Source organism: Myxocyprinus asiaticus, chromosome 10 (genome assembly GCF_019703515.2).
Source record: "Myxocyprinus asiaticus isolate MX2 ecotype Aquarium Trade chromosome 10, UBuf_Myxa_2, whole genome shotgun sequence".
Classification (NCBI taxonomy): Eukaryota; Metazoa; Chordata; class Actinopteri; order Cypriniformes; family Catostomidae; genus Myxocyprinus; species Myxocyprinus asiaticus.
Window position 1 is genome coordinate 29,003,561 of NC_059353.1, and position 16,616 is coordinate 29,020,176.

General features: G+C 40.3%; 1 protein-coding gene across 1 annotated transcript in view; it reads right to left on the minus strand.

The window, feature by feature from the left end:
* Positions 1-16,616, minus strand: part of ramp1 (receptor activity modifying protein 1) — a 48,426-nt gene that overhangs the window by 17,500 nt on the left and 14,310 nt on the right. Inside the window, exon 2 of the mRNA XM_051708777.1 lies at positions 8,537-8,672. Coding sequence (XP_051564737.1) covers positions 8,537-8,672 — 136 coding nt within the window. The remainder of the gene's footprint in view (positions 1-8,536; positions 8,673-16,616) is intronic.

Below are 16,616 nucleotides of genomic sequence, written 5' to 3' on the forward strand. Positions count from 1 at the left end.
GCCTCGTAGCCAGCACACCAGGCCATCACGTAACCTCCCCCAACGCTCTTATGAGCATCGAATGGTCCATCAGGAACAAGTCGACTGCCCAACGATAAGGACAGGCTAGCCCAGCCGAGGCCTCTTTCCCTTTCTTTTCTCCCCAAAAAGAGAGGAATTTGTTAACCGACTGGGAGCCATAAGTGTCTGCGTCGGGGGGTGTCCCTCCCAAGGGGAAGACACTGCGGAGACCACACCTCGCCCAAAGGGGGGGGGTATTTTGAGTGGAATACGTCACATGGTCTTACTGAGTCTTGTCGGAAGTATGTCATGTGGAGAGGTCCCATGGTAGGTCCTACCCGAAGAGAGAGGAGGTTCTACAGAGCATGGCGACCGGGGGCAGAGGGGCCTCTGCCCAAGGAAGACGCAGTTTGCTGACAGGGAAACGAATTTGCGGAAGATATCACATGGGGTCGCCTTCGGGGCACCAGCACATGTGGAGCATCTACCTCAGTAAAGGGGCTCATTAGCGCAAGTACTGGGACCGGCTCAACCCGGAGATTGTAGAACCTCGCAAAGGTGTTGAGTGTTGCCCAGCCCGCTGCTCTGCAGATGTCTGCCAAAGAGGTGCCACTGGCCAGGGCCCAGGAGGCCGCCACACTCCGGTGGAGTGGGCTCGTAACCCGGCAGGGGGTGGCTTGTCCTGAGCCTGATATGCAATGACCCAGTGGGCAATCCTCTGTTTGGAGACAGCACTTCCTTTCCGCTGTCCACCAAAGCAGACAAAGAGCTGCTCGGAGCTTCTAAGGCTCTGCATGCGATCCAAATAGATGCGTAAAGCTTGCACCGGACACAGCAATGCCAAGGCTGGGTCTGCCTCCTCCTGGGGCAGCGCTTGCAGGTTCACAACCTGATCCCTAAAAGGGGTCATGGGAACCTTGGGCACATAACCCGGTCAGGGTCTCAGGATCACGTGAGAGTAACCCGGACCGGCAGTCAGGAGGGCAGTCTTCAAAGAAAGTGCCTTAAGCTCAGCTGACTCCAAGGGCTCAAAGGGAGCTCCCTGTAGACACTGAAGGACTACAGAGAGGTCCCACGAGGGGACGAGGTGCAGTCTGGAGGGATTCAACCCCCTCACGCCTCTCAGGAACCTGATGATCAAGTCGTGCTTCCCCAAGTACTTGCCATCTACTGCATCGTGATGAGCCGAAATAGCAGCTACATACACCTTCAGGGTGGAGGGGGACAGCCGCCACTCCAGCCTCTCCTGCAGGAAGGAAAGCACCGATCCGACTGTGCATCTCTGGGGGTCTTTGCGTCAGGAAGAACACCACTTAGCAAACAGATGCCACTTCAAGGCATACAGGCGCCTCGTAGAGGGCGCCATAGCCTGAGTGATTGTGTCTACCACCGTGGGTGGTAGGTCTTCCGCGTCCCATCCAAGGGCCAGACGTGGAGATTCCAGAGGTCTGTGCAAGTAGGCTCACTGGGGGAAACACGTATTTGTGTAGTCCAGGGGGCCAGCTGTGTGCCAGCGCATCTATACTGAGAGGTGCCTCGGACAGGGCGTACCAAAGCAGGTAGTGGGAGGATTCCCGGGAAGCAAACAGGTCTACCTGTGCTCGACCGAATCAACTCCAAATTAGCTGGACCACCTGAGGGTGGAGTCTCCACTCTCCCCTGAGGGTAACCTGTCATGACAGCATGTCTGCTCTGGTGCTGAGGTCACCCGGGATGTGAGTGGCTCGTAGCAACTTGAGGCGCTGCTGACTCCAGAGGAGGAGACAGCGGGCGAGTTGTGACATGCAATGGGAGCATAGACCGCCTTGACGGTTGATGTATGCTAGCGTCACTGTGTTGTCCGTCTGGACCAACACGTGCTTGCCCTGGATCAACGGACAGAACCTCCGCAGGGTGAGCAGTACTGCCAACAACTCTAGGCAGCTGATGTGCCAACCCAGGCCAGTCCATGAGCTGGTGGCTGTTTCCCCTTTGCATAAAGCGCCCCTGCCCATCTTGGAGGTGTCTGTTGTAACCACGACGTGCCTGGAGACCTGCTCTAGGGGAGCTCCTGCCCGTAGAAATGCAAGGACTGAAGGGGCGGCGACAGATTGGCGTGATGGCCACACGAGGTGTCCCGTGGCGCCATGCCCATCTCGGGACTTGAGTCTGAAGCCAGTGCTGAAGCGTTCTCATATGCATCAACGCGAGCGGTGTGGCCCCGCTGAGGATGCCATATGCCCCAGGAGCCTCTGAAAAAGTTTCAGTGGAACCGCTGTCCTCCTTCTGAATGCCTTCAGACAGTTCAGCACCAACTGCGTGTGCTCGTTCATGAGGCGCACTGTCATCAAGACTGAGTCCAACTCCAAACCGAGAAAAGAAATGCTCTGAACCTGGGAGAGCTTGCTCTTTTCCCAGTTGACCCGAAGCTCCAGTCGGATGAGGTGCCGGAGCACGAGGTCCCTGTGTGCACACAGCAACTCTCGAGAGTGAGCTAGGATTAGCCAGTTGTCGAGATAGTTGAGGATGCGGATGCCCACTTCCCTTAGCGGGGGAAAGGGCTGCCTCTGCGACCTTCATGAAGATACGAGGGGACAAGGACAGGCCGAAAGGGAGGACCTTGTACTGGTATGCCTGGCCTTCGAAGGAAAGGGGGGGAAAGGGGGGGCCTCGCGGTGGACCTCGAGGTGCTATGTCGAGGAGATTCGAGCCCCGTGGCCGTGCTGAGTCCAGGGACATCGAAGCACTTACCTGGCTCCTGCTGCCCACCATAAGATTGGCGGAGGAGGGAGGAGAAGGAGTCTCGTCCCTGTAGTCCACCAAGTCACTCTGTAGAACCAATCCCGTGTGGGCGTGTTTGTGCCACAGCTAGGCGCACAGGGGCAGGGGGTCCGCCGCTGGAGCGCTAAACCTGCAAATATGGGACAGTGGATGGTGGTCGTGACGACGGCCGTGCGCACTGGACATGTGACCCAGGGAACAAGAAAACCTCTCTTTTGTTGAATTTTTGGATACCACAGTCTCTTGCACATGCGTCGAAATTAAATGTTTAATGGCCTCAAAACATAAATATCACAACCTATTCAGAAATAATACACAACCATCATGCTTAGCAATAAACCCACTAAAGATAAACATTTGCTATACATTATAAAGGCTTACCATGGTCACCCACAATACACCCTAACACCCCAGGGTCTATCCCCAACCAAATTATTCATAATAGTGTTCCTTGCCAGCATCAAAATGGGTTGGACAATGTATTTGTGCTTATGATGGATAGATGTACTCCTCTAGTGTTCATACAGAATTGAAAATAATTAAGATTTTATTTTATTTTGTAGTTTATGATGCTCTGTGAATCAGAAATCCCTGCTTTCCAGTCAGTCTCCTCAATGTCTTCTTTTTCCTTCAACAAAACTTGTCTAGTCACTTGTCTACACATGACTTGTAATATAGTGCACACTTTTATGGTACTTTATGGGGCTTTTTTATCCTTTTTGGCGCATGACAGACAGTGGTCATTATCTGCCTTTGTTATATGGAAAATAGCACTGTGGACATTCTGCAAAACATCTCCTTTTGTGTTCCATGGAGGAAAGTCATATGGGTTTTGAATAACAAGAGGGTGAGTAAATGATGAACTATTCCTTTAAAATGAACTATTCCTTTAAAAGTAATGGCCTAGACCCGAAACCACAACAGTATCTCCAGAAGCTGAGTTTATGTCTCTACTTTGATCCAGAGTTTGCACTTTATTAAACCTGTGGGATCTGTTATGTGCTTGTTAAATCAGTAGCACAACAATCAACAATGAGGTTTTAACATCTGTTCCTTAATTGAATAACTCTAAAAAGCAGAAGTTGTTTTAGATAAACACCTGCCTACAATCCTATCTCTGCTGCTTTGTAAATATATTTTAAAAATGTATTTAGCATCATCTCTGTGCTTTAAAAGAGGCTTAATGAGCACACCAACACATACAGGAATGACTCCTGGCAGGGCAGAAGGGTGGTTTTATAGATTGCAGTTCTCTCTGAAGGATTAAAGCTCCATTGACCTAGTCAGACAATTTGCTGAGGTGCAATAATGTTTGCCTCTTCTGATCATTTGTATATAACCTTAATTACCTGTATTTGACTGCCCTCAGAGCTCGATAAGTCTTACCTCACTATTTTCGAGACTCACATAGAGACCTGATCCAAGACCTGTGGCTGTCCCTAGACAGTGCTTTGTGCATTATTGAGTAATGGAGTTGGATGACCTCATGGAGGGAGCAAAGAGGCTATACATACTTTAATGAGCACTTTTTTCACAGGTGAGATGGGGGACTTGAACCTGCGCCCAGATCAGTGATGCTTTTCCTTACCTAAAGAATCTACTCATGAGCCATGTGCTTTACAGAACAAAAAATAAATAAATGTTTTCACAGTTGCTAAACTATACATCTGAAACATCTAAGACAAAGTTGATACTTAAATGAAAAATAACAGAAAAAATGCATTAAATCTCCTTAGCTATGAAAGAGCTACCTTTGAGCAATACATTTTCCTCTGGGACAGGAAGGCTGACAAATCAAGACCCTGAACCCTCTAATCATTAAAAAAGTACAGCATTGACAGCATGGCTGTAATATTGTTCACTTACTGCCATACCATGACATAACTGGTTTATGGAATAAATTATCTAAGGATTTAAAGATGTGTGGCTTCTTTTCATGAATTTAATAATTGTACCCGGTATATTAAAACAGGTATATATTCATGTCTGTTTGTGTTATTTAAACACGCCCAGCTCATTGAAAAATTAATCACACCGAAAAACATTTTCTGGCTTCAGTTCTCACTCTGCAGGATTTGTTTGATAGGCAATAGCACTTATAATATGAAGAAGCACAAAATAAAATGCCACAGGTCAAGGTCATTGCAGTTTATTACTACCAACCATTAAATATGGTTAGCAGAATCTATGACTCACTGTCTAAAGGGAATCGCACAAAGCAACCAAACAAGCCAGGCTTTTAATAAAGGTGACATAATTAGGCAAGCAGGTGTTATGAATAATAATTTTGTTTTAGAAATGATGGCTCAGTGTAACAACAACTGGAGGATTCATTTACAATCCTGGATGCCTATAACAAATGACTTTGTGTTAACAAAACTGAGGCAACATCATTTCCTTATAAAAATCTCTCCACCTGAGTAGGTCACTCTAAACCACATTCTAGTAGGGATGTTAGTGAGGAAGACTTGATTTAATCTATATCATTTTTCTTTGTTTTTGAAGCTGTATATTTTAGCAGCAGTGCCTTTATATTTTAGCATGGTAACAGATGCTTTAGCAGGCATACTAAAAGTAACTGTTTGACTGTTAACATGGTAAAATCCTCTCCATGAAGTTGCGTCTCTAAATTCATCACCTTTAAGGCACAACTGCTACGGCCTCAAAGCAGCACTTTTGTAACAAATTCAACACCTTAATAAAACTCAGATTGTCAGACTTAAAATCTCTTAAATATTTTAAATAATTAATTTGTAGTATTTCTTTTATGTATTTATACTTAGAGCTTTCAAAATTAACGTGTTAATAAATGTGATTAATAAAAAAAGTTTATTGTGTAAAATGTTCTTAATCACGATTAATTCATTTACCATAATATCAGCATAAACATTGGTTGGTAGGGCGGAACCTTTGCAATGTGTCCACCTGGAGTCATTACACACACAGTTGTGTTTTAGGCCAGAGACTATTTAGCAGAGATGGGCCATTTCAATTTAAATGAATGGGAGAAATTGGAACGCTGAACGGTCAGCAGATGTAGAAAGGAAATGCAGCCTTAAAGGTAAAAGAGCCAATCACCGTTTTGATACAGACATCACCTGTCAATTAGCTTGTGAACATGCATTAGCCGGGAAACCTGCATTTATTATTCTAATTTTTTTATTTTGTATTTATTTTTTTTGCATAATCTGAGTTAAAAAAGCACAATTTATGATTCCAGTGTTGTCAGATTTAACAGCTGATTTGAAATATGTTCTTTGATCGTAATCTTGACCAACCGTTTTTGAGATTTTGGTGTTCCCCCATTCAAGTAGCTGGATAGGAGCTGCACTTTCATAACTGGAATTAGCTTTCAGAGAGCATCCCAAAGATGGCCACCAGTGGACTGACTTGCTAGAAAGGCTTCAGTGTCAGTGATAAAGTGATGGGGAAAGGAGCTCTTAATGCTATTTGTTGTACAAAAGAAACCTAGATGGAACTTGTGACAGAAATCAAGAACTTTTTAAGTAAGGTGCATTTTAATTACCACAGAAGCACGGCAAGTCTTAACTATCACCAAAACGCAGAATGAGATGTTTTTGTCTGCAAGCGCTTTTCATGTGGAGTTCAAAGCGACATTTGATGCTGGTGCAGAAGCCCTGACGTGAATCATGAATGCGGCTTCACAATTGCTGAAACAAAGTGGATAGCCACAGTCTGCCGGCAGATTAATTTTGTGGAGGATGAGAGTTTAAGAGATTTAATGCCCATTGCAACGAATATGCAACCTATGTGGGGACTAGTTCTTTCAATTAGTCAAACTCCCACTTAGACTTTGGGAAGCATTTAATGTTACTTGAATTGGTGCTATTTTAGTACATTTCCATTTTATACTGTGGAAGGCTTTGTTTGAAAAATGTTAATAAAGCAACAATATGTTTATTGTTACATATTGTTTTGTTTTCTTTCCTAAGAAGGAAATAAATGCATTTTGACAGGAAAAAAAGTATATTTAGAGTCAGATTTCAGCACTTTCAAAAAATGTGTGATTAATCATGATGCAAAATTGTAATCAACAAACAGCACTATTTATAATATATAATAATTATTATTTAGATTGTATTATTATATATAATGTTATTATTATTATTTATTGACTGGGGTAAAACAACTCAGGTTCTCTGCTATAATTTCCAGTACTGTAGTGCACTGTCAGCAATTTGCACCTTGGCAAGAACCACAAAAGAATGACACGGGTTGAGTCACAGGGGATAAACAATGTCTGGGGTGTTGATGACAGGGATTGGCAGACCTTGCTGGTCCGATCCGACAGCTTGGACACCAGTGTCACTTTTCTGAACTGTCTCTTTAGTCAGAGTGAAGAAGTTCATTTTAGGCCAGTTGTCACAGGTGCAACAGTAAAGGCAAGACAGTTCCTCTTGTTAACCTGGTGGGAAAGTGAAACTTCTTCCATATCATGTTTTCCTGGACACCACGAATAACCTCCTCCATTATGTCACAGACAGCTGGGCATATGGAAGCAGTCCCAGGAACGGTGCACGCTTGGAGCTGTGCCACATGGTGCACTTAATCCCTCTGAAATACATGATAAGATGGGAACCTCTGTCCGTCTTCTCCCTTACAGAGACAACTCTGCCCTTTACTGACCTTGCCACAAAGTGTTCAAACATACATACATGCGTGTCAGCTGCAAGGTAGTTTTACACTGAAAAAAGTTGTTAAATGAGTGCTGAATCAAAGTGACTGTGATGGGAAATGTGTAGGGTAAGTAGTTAAATTGGCTTGGAACATTTATAGTCCATTTTGGGGACACTTCAAAGTGGCTTTTAACGTGGCAGGAAACATTTTAATATGCTCTGATATCATTTCTTTATGCACCACAGCACCTCAAAATATTGTGTAAGCAATTTCTTTCCTAAGCTATGCACAGGGATTATAAATTATTATTGTTCATTATAATCAGAACTTATTTGTTATGTAAGTAATGCACATTAAGTTACATTATTTATTCAAAATGTATGCACACCTGAGAAGGTAATGGGTCCACGGTGTAAAGTGGAGTGACCATTAAACCTTGGGTGTGAATTAATTGTCAATAATTCACTGTTCCTTCATTAATAATTTTGCTAATACCACAGTTACAACATCTTAGGGAGTTTTTCCTTGCCAGTGCTCATTGGGAGGTTTGTAAGGTACTATTCTTTTTAAAGCTGCTTCGGAACAAGTAGCGGGTCTAGCTTAGCTTGTATGGTGCCCTGGGCGAAACCCACTTCAGCACACCCCGGGGAGGGGATGGGAGGCTGGGTTGGGGGGCGGGAGGGTGATTGTAAATGAGTTGGCTGGTGGAGTTCAGGGTAACCACTTGTCTGTGGGCGGGAGGGGCGCAAGATGCCGCCTAAGGCTGTCCATGTTGCACTGTTTGGAACAATATGTATTGTGAAAAGCACTATACAGATTAATTGTAATGAAAGTGTAAATTTGTTTAACTCAATACTTTTTCAGGATTTCATCCCTAAAATGCTGTTGTGTGTAAAGCTTCGTCCTTACGGCACTGATGATCTATCTTGCTTAAAAACAGCCCAAGCCATTGTTACTAGTTCAACATTTTGTAACAATTCGGAAAGAACACAGCAAAGTGATATGGAGACTGTAATGTGGTCAGCAAACCTGAAGCTACTCTTGCTGTAAAGTTAGAGGAAATTAATCAACACTCTTGGAGTGTGTCATAATGTTTTGGTAGGATAAAGGCTAAAAGTAACATATATTTAGCACTTACTCCACTGTGTCCTCCCAGCTGCACCACTGATGCTGATCGAGAACCTCCATATCCAGCTTAAACTTGGCCAGGCAGAATTCCTCAATGGCATATTCATAGTGGCTGCTGCAGGCCTTTGTTAGCACTGACAGATTCACTGCAAAAGAGGAAGAGTTGGATGAGGGTAAAGAATGAGAAATTTTCAAAAATCATTCCTTTATACTGCACGGTGTACTGTGCTAAGTACTGTAAAATGTTATGAATTAGAGCTGTCAAAATTAACATGTTAACGCATGCAATTAAAAAAGTACGCAGTATCCCGGAGTTATTACACTGACACACACACAACAGTGAAGGGAAACAATCTCTTAATGCTATTTGTATGTACAAAGCAAGACTTGTGACAGAAAGCCAGTACTTTCCAGCCTCTGTAAGGCGAAATTTAATTACCACAGAAGCAGGTCAAGTCTTAAACTTCACGAAACTATCACGAAAATGCAGAATGAGACGTTGTCTGCACCACTTTTTATGTGGAGATCTTAGCGCCGCTTGACGCCGGTGCTGACGCCTGACTCAAATCATGAACGCGGCTTTACGATTGCTGTAGCAAAGCGAATAGCCAGAGTCTGCTGGCTGATTAATACTGTGGAGGATGAGAGTTTAAGAGATTTAATGCCCATTGCAATGAATATGCAACCTATGTGGGGACTACTTCTTTCAATTAGTCAAACTCCCATTTAGACTTTGGGAAACATTTAACGTTTTAGTGCATTTCTATCTTTATACTGTGGAAGGCTTTGATTGGAAAATCTAAATAAAGCATTGTTTTGTTAAATATTGTTTTGTTTTCTTTCCTAAAAAAGGAAATAAATGCAGTTTAAAAAGAAAAGTACAGTACTGTGCAAAAGTTTTAGGCACTTGTGAAAAACGTTGCATAGTGAGGATTTCTTAAAAAATAATGACAAATATTTTTCATTTATCAATTAACATCATACTAAGTCCAGTGAACATAAAAAAGGTTGAAATAATATTTGGTGTGACCACCTTTGCCTTCAAAACAGCACCAATTCTCCTAGGTACACCTGGACACAATTTGTCTTGGTTGTTGGCAGATGGGATGTTCCAAGATTCTTCTATCTATTTCAGCTGTCACAGTTGCTTCTGTCTCTTCATGTAATCCCAGACTGCCTCGATGTTCAGTGGGGATTTTTGTGGAGGCCATGCCATCTGTTGCAGAGCTACCTGTTCTTCTATTCTATTCTATTTACAAAAGGAATATTTGGGAGTTTTAAATGTATATTTCCTATTGACATACTAAAGATTATATATAACCACATAAATAACCATCTGAAGACAAATGTTTTTGTGAAACATCTTGTGTGCCTAAAACATTTGCACAGTACTGTATATTTAAACTCAAATTTCAGCACTTTCAAAATCTGTGATTAATTGCGATTAACTATGAAAAATTATGTTATTAATCTCAATTAAAAAAAAACGATCGACTGACAGCACTAATTAAATTACATTGTGCAATTTTTTTTAAAGGTAAAGGTAAGTTAAAGGTAAAAGGTACAATTTTGTTTGAGACTCCTTCTCAAGATTTCTCCTCCTGAGAAAAGACCACAGACACCATCAATAAGACACTGTTAACTTGTTTTGAATGTGGAACATTCCTTTAATATTGAACATCACTACAGATTACCAGCAATCATGCTGTAATTAATAAGTTGATTAATTTCATTTTAAATTAAATAATACTCTGCTACAAATCAAGTTACATTATAAGAGTTTCTTTTGTTAACAGGAGTCTGGAAAAAGAGTGCAGAATATTGGAAACAGCTTGAGGAGAAACAATGATTTAGAAGAAGCTTTTCATTAACTCTAATTTAACTGGTTTAATGTGCAGCTCTTGGAAAAACAATCGCCTATTAAACAGAAGGTCCATTGTCTTATTGTCCTTTCCTTTCGTGTCGGCTGGTCTATACCTCCTATTGTTATATCCTACTTCTATACAGAGCTCCAGTAGTGTAAAGAATAGTGGCTGATGAGGATGACAGATGGGCTCACGGTCAGAGCTGCACAGACGGGCGCTCTCCTTGGCTCACTGTTAGTCAACAACGCTCTATCACATCAATACTGTGACAGGTGAGCCTCTCTCAAGAAAAGAAGACACACAACCTAAGACAGCACATCTAATTGGAAACTGAAGCTACTGTACCTGGAAAGAAACATTTGCATGTTTGTCCTGTTGCTTCTCAAACAGAAATCAACTGCTGCAGGCCCAGTCCTGCCACATTTAGAAAGCTTGCATCAGGAAATGTTATGTGACAGTTGTGTTGTAAACTTTTTGGCTTTCGGGCATTGACACCAGCCGAATAATACAGTAAACCTAATGCTGCAGTTCCTCCTTTAAAGCATCTCAATAACTCAATAACTGTATTTCACCATGAAGGGCAATGTATCTCCACATTTGTGTTGTGTATCCTGTGTGTATCCTTCAAATGAGATAATGCTCAGTTTTTTATAAGATTGTGTATGTGAGCCATTTAAGTTCATACATTTGCAAGGAAATTGTTCTTCACATTTGACCTAGTTTTTAAAGGGACATCAAAGTCCCAGTAATATAAGAGTAGACAAGAAGACTTTTTAAACAGCAAAAACCCACTCACTGTTTAATCTTAAATGAATTCACTTTTCAATTTCAAAATACACATTTTCTAAAAACACACATTCCTTCAGTTCAAAAGTACAAATGTAAATAAACATATTAAAACAGTTTTATTGCATGGAAGAGTGACTGCTATTTGTTGAGGAATGGAACAAACTGCACATGCACAGCAAAATTCCCAACCAAGCAGTTAAAAGCATCTCTGATTTTTGCAGCCTGTTTACCAGCCGTCCTTTCCTCTCATGCATGCAGAGTCTCAAAAACAACCATCAGGCATGTCACATTTATATATGTCCTTTGTGGCAGCATTTATTCTCAATGTGACAGGAACCTTTCCAAAAGACTTAATTAATGAGCTCTCTCTCTCTGTACGTGCAACCATCACATCTCTTACTGACACTGACAGCATTTGTGTGAGTGCGCATGTGAGCATGTGTGCATGTGTGCAACTAATTAATTCCCATCTGCAGTATGTTGAAAATCTGGATGATATCCAGGATCCTTTAGAGCCTATTAGTCAGAAATACTTCATTGCAGTTACTGTGGTGTGCAAATTTGAGCATGGCGATGTCATGTTGTACAGGAAAATGTACAAAGCGAGAATTAAAATGTTACCAAATCAAATAATCACTACATGTCGTACTACAACACAAAAAGCACCTTGGAACCCTCCTACAAAACAACCTAGACAGCCCTGCATCCGAAGTGGAGCGATTCTATGTCATGAGTAATTCTAGCAGGCGTAAGCAGTTACATTGCTCTGAAGGTGGCTGAAAGGAAAATGAATAATACAGTGGAACTTTGTTTTGTGTCTCTGAATACAGCCAAAATTGGCCTATTTGCTTACGCAAAGTACATTTTTAGAGGGCAGGGTGTAGTGTTCTTTTAGTATGTTTGCTTCTTCACTCAAAAATGTATTTGGACACTTAAAAAAAATTTAACATCATTGCATTGGATAAAAAATATCAAGAGTCATTTGCAAACAAATGATGCTAGATTTGTTTTTTGTTTTTGTTTTTTTGTTTTTTTAATTACATTTATTTTCCGAGCCATTGTTCCAATTATTTTTACCGATCTGCTCCCAATGTGACATCCAATGTGGATGTGTGTCAGTTCCCCTTAAGTTCACACAGGTGCACTCGCACAGTAACCACAGGTGTAGTTCATCACATTAACTATAGACATGTTCCACTACTGTATGTTTGACAACCAGAGACTATCAAAATATTATTGTCATTTTTAAAAGTAGCTTTATCGATTTTTTTTTTTCATACAAAACTTATTTTTGTGAAATGTTTTGCTTGAAAAGTATGCTCTTCTTTAAAATAAATTCCACTTGGTTTGATGTTTTATTATCTTAAGCAATAACAGTCATCCCTTTTTAATTTTGGGTTAAGTGTTCAAATACTTGTTGAGGTCACTGTATGAATGAATCATATTTACTATGGAGTTATTTTGTAAATATCCACCAATTACTGTAATTGAATATCATGAAACCCAAGAGAAAACACAAGTAACCATCCCTCCTTTCCTATTCATATTATATAAAAAACTTTACTACGGTGCATATTGATTGTAGTGAAAAGTACACTAAGTGAGACATTATGCACAGAAGCTGGCTTCAGCACTGTGAAAAACTGAGACAAATTCTAAAGTCGAGGAAAGCCCAGAGTGTGTAGGAGGGTGCTGGGCCACACAGATCATGCCATCCATCTGTTCTGGTCCCTCTTAATTGGTATAATCAAAAGCAAGAGTTTTCAAAACAAAATAAAACCTCTTCAATTTGTCACAGATAACTCAAGAGTATATGTACACACAGCATGTGCAGTATAATCTTGCTGCCAGTATCTTCTCAGGTTTAAAAGTCTCCAATGTACAGTAATTGATTTGCTATCACTGTTCTAAAATCTAGTGAACTGTCATAGAATTTGGCCAAAATAAGGCAACTTAGAAGGCAGTATAACATTTGGAACAGAGCTAAATTTTCTTTTGTAACAGAATAATATAATGCAGGCCACCTGCAGCCTAAATTCAAGGTTATAATAAACTATAAATAATACAATATTGGATACCCACAATTTAGAGACAGTTTCAGTAATGTATGTCATTATTTTTCATCTCTTCAAACACATCCAAATAGTAAATTTACTGAGATTTGTGTGCTTTACATCTTGAACAGTCACATAATGCACAAAACCTTGCCTAAGAATTTAAATAAAGCACAACATCTCTAAGCTGACTTTCCAGAGGGAGAACTGAAAGAGAGCTTCCTGAGTTTGCCCCTTGATCATCGCTGTTGACTGGTTTGGCCTTTTTATCATCTTTCTGTAAAGAATCTATACTGCTTTAAGATTTTCTGTTAACCGTTGAAGGAAAAGTTCACCCCAAAATGAAAATTCTCTCATCGTTTACTCACCCTCATTTTTTTCCACACTCAAAAAAAAAAAATAAATAAATAAATAAATAAATATATATATATATATATATATATATATATATATATATATATATATACAACTTGATTTCACTGTGTTCTATCCATTTAAATTTGTAAAATGGAAGTAAACCTAATCCATTTGATTTGGGACTACATGAATACTTTTTGTGGTGTTAATGTTCCATTTCCCAGCATGCTTTAAATGGAACTCGATAGGGAGCTTAAATGTTAAAATAAAGTGTTATTTTATGTGTTTTTGTGCAAGATGAATAAAAAGGGGGATACTTGTTAGTGATTCATGTTTTGTTATGTTAAGTTTTATAAGAGGTTCTATTATGTTGGAGTTTTGTGGTTACCATTACCGTGAAGAGTGGAGCTTGAGCTAAAGATGAGAACAGGTAGATGTCTCACATGAAATTGATTGCTTGCTTCATTGAGCATGAGCTAATCATAGCATAGTTATAAAACTACACTCAATGCTACCAACCAGCATGTATTTAGCATGCTACTGTAATCAGTTTCACTAGTTAGTACATAAAGAAATAAAAGAGATTTATTGGAGTTACATTGACACATCTCATTTTGTCGGATTTACCCAATTCAACTAGGTTTTTTCTACAAGTGTTTGTGTTGAGATAACATAGTTATTTTAAGTAAAAAAAAAACTCATTTCAAACACATGGAGCATCTGTCCATGATTGAATCAAGTTCAGCCAAATAGCTATTTTTTTGTTTTTGTTTACATGACTCGTGCACTTTGTGGAAGAGACTTAAATTGAAGTTGTTATTCACTGAACATATTTCTCTGCAGTGTAGTTCTCAAATCTCATTTACGTTCATGCTCAACAGCTCCTAGTCACTTTGAACTGTTCTTGTATGGCAGGAGCTGCAATGATTCTTCAAAAAATTCAACTTTTATACATACGGATTGGGAACAACATGAGTGTGCGTAAATAATGACAGAATTCTCCTTTTTGGGTGAACTGTTCCTTTAAGACAATGTTTAGTTATGAATGTTTTCATTTGAACTTTTTCCCATTGCCATAAATATTAATTTACCTTATCTATATGCTTTAATTGTATGAAAAAGAGCAGTGTCAAAATTTAGCTAAACATCTCCTTTTGTGTTCCACGGAAGCAAGAAAGTTATATGGGTTTGGAATGACAAGAGGGTAAGTAAATGAGAATGTTCTTTTTTTTGGGCGAACTATTCCTTTAAAATGAACAGCACTTCTACACAATCAGTGTCTTAAAAAAATGAAGCTACATTCATGTAATTTCCCACTCTCAAACCGAAAACATTTCCTGTCCACACAGCCTAGATTATGGTGAACACAAAAGCCACTGCAGACCCTTGAAACTCTGCAGTGCCCTTTGGGTTCATTGAATTAAGCTGCATAAAAGCACCGAACAGGAGACATGAACTATTATTTCTAGTCCTGCTGCAGTGTCAGCAGCGTGTCCTTTTCTCTCTTCTGTGTCATCATATCTATTATGCTTAACCAAACATTAAATAACCCAGCGAGGCGCTGTATTCAATTGTGTGTTTGTATAGCTGATACCCTATTAAATTTGTGTCATCTCCAAAACAATGATGCAGAAATATTTGAATACATTACTTGTAATTCTTTGAAATGAGACACGTGGGTTTTGAGGCTCAGAATTCAAGAGATGAAAACATTAGCCTAATTCATCACTATATATGGGATTACATTTGTCATTTTTTATCCTAACCTGTCCTCTCGATTTAATGGAATATTCTGGGGGTTCATTAAAGTTAAGCTCTATCAATATCATTTTTTGAATTATTTTGATTACCACATAAAATAATTTTGACTAGTTTTTTAACTGCAAAAATCACAGTTACAGTAATACACTAAAAATAAAATGTTTAAAAGCAGAAAATGGTAAGCTCATATTTTTATTGAAGCATTACATGAATTATTGAGAAAAACCTGTCTATTGTTTGATATTTATAGTTGCCTAAATTGTCCTTGTGAGGTGGGAATACTTTTCTAAGTGGACAAACATCTGGTAATGTGTGACAGTGCAATTCCAGTGGGTTGAGTTTGCTCCATGTAAACAGTGATGTAAATAGTTACATCATGCACATTTCTGGTAACCTTGCATGTATATTACAAAAGTTACCATGTTTACCGGCTTTACATGGTCCTGACATTGAAAGTAAATACAACTATACAAGATTGGTAAGCGATTTTATCCACTAGTCTCATACAAACCATACATATTTAAAGGGATAGTTCATCCAAAAATGACAATTATCTCATCATTTACTCACCCTCATGCCATCCCAGATGTGTATGACTTTCTTCTGCTGAACACAAACAAAGATTTTTAGAAGAATATCTCAGCTCTGTAGGTCCAAACAATGCAAGTGAATGGTGGCCAGAACTTTGAAGGTCCAAAAAGCATATTAAGGCAGCATAAAAGTAATCCATAAGACTCCAGTGATTGAATCCATGTCTTCAGAAGCGATATGATAATTGTGGGGGAGAAACAGATCAATATTCAAGTCCTTTTTTTATTTTTTATCCCCTTTTCCCCAGTTTGGAATGCCCAATTCCCACTACTTAGTAGGTCCTCATGGTGGCGTGGTTACTCACCTCAATCCGGGTGGCGGAGGTGCCTCCGCTTCTGAGACAGTCAATCAGCGCATCTTATCACGTGGCTCATTGTGCATGACACCGTGGAGACTCCGTATGTGGAGGCTCATGCTACTCTCCGTGATCCACGCACAACTTACCACGCACCACATTGAGAACGAGAACCACTAATCGTGACCACGAGGAGGTTACCCCATGTGACTCTACCCTCCCTAGCAACCGGGCCAATTTGGTTGCTTAGGAGACCTGGCTGGAGTCACTCAGCACACCCTGGATTCGAACTCACGACTCCAGGGGTGGTAGTCAGTGTCAATACTCGCTGAGCTACCCCAGCCCCCCCTCAAGTCCTTTTTTAATATCAATCTCCAC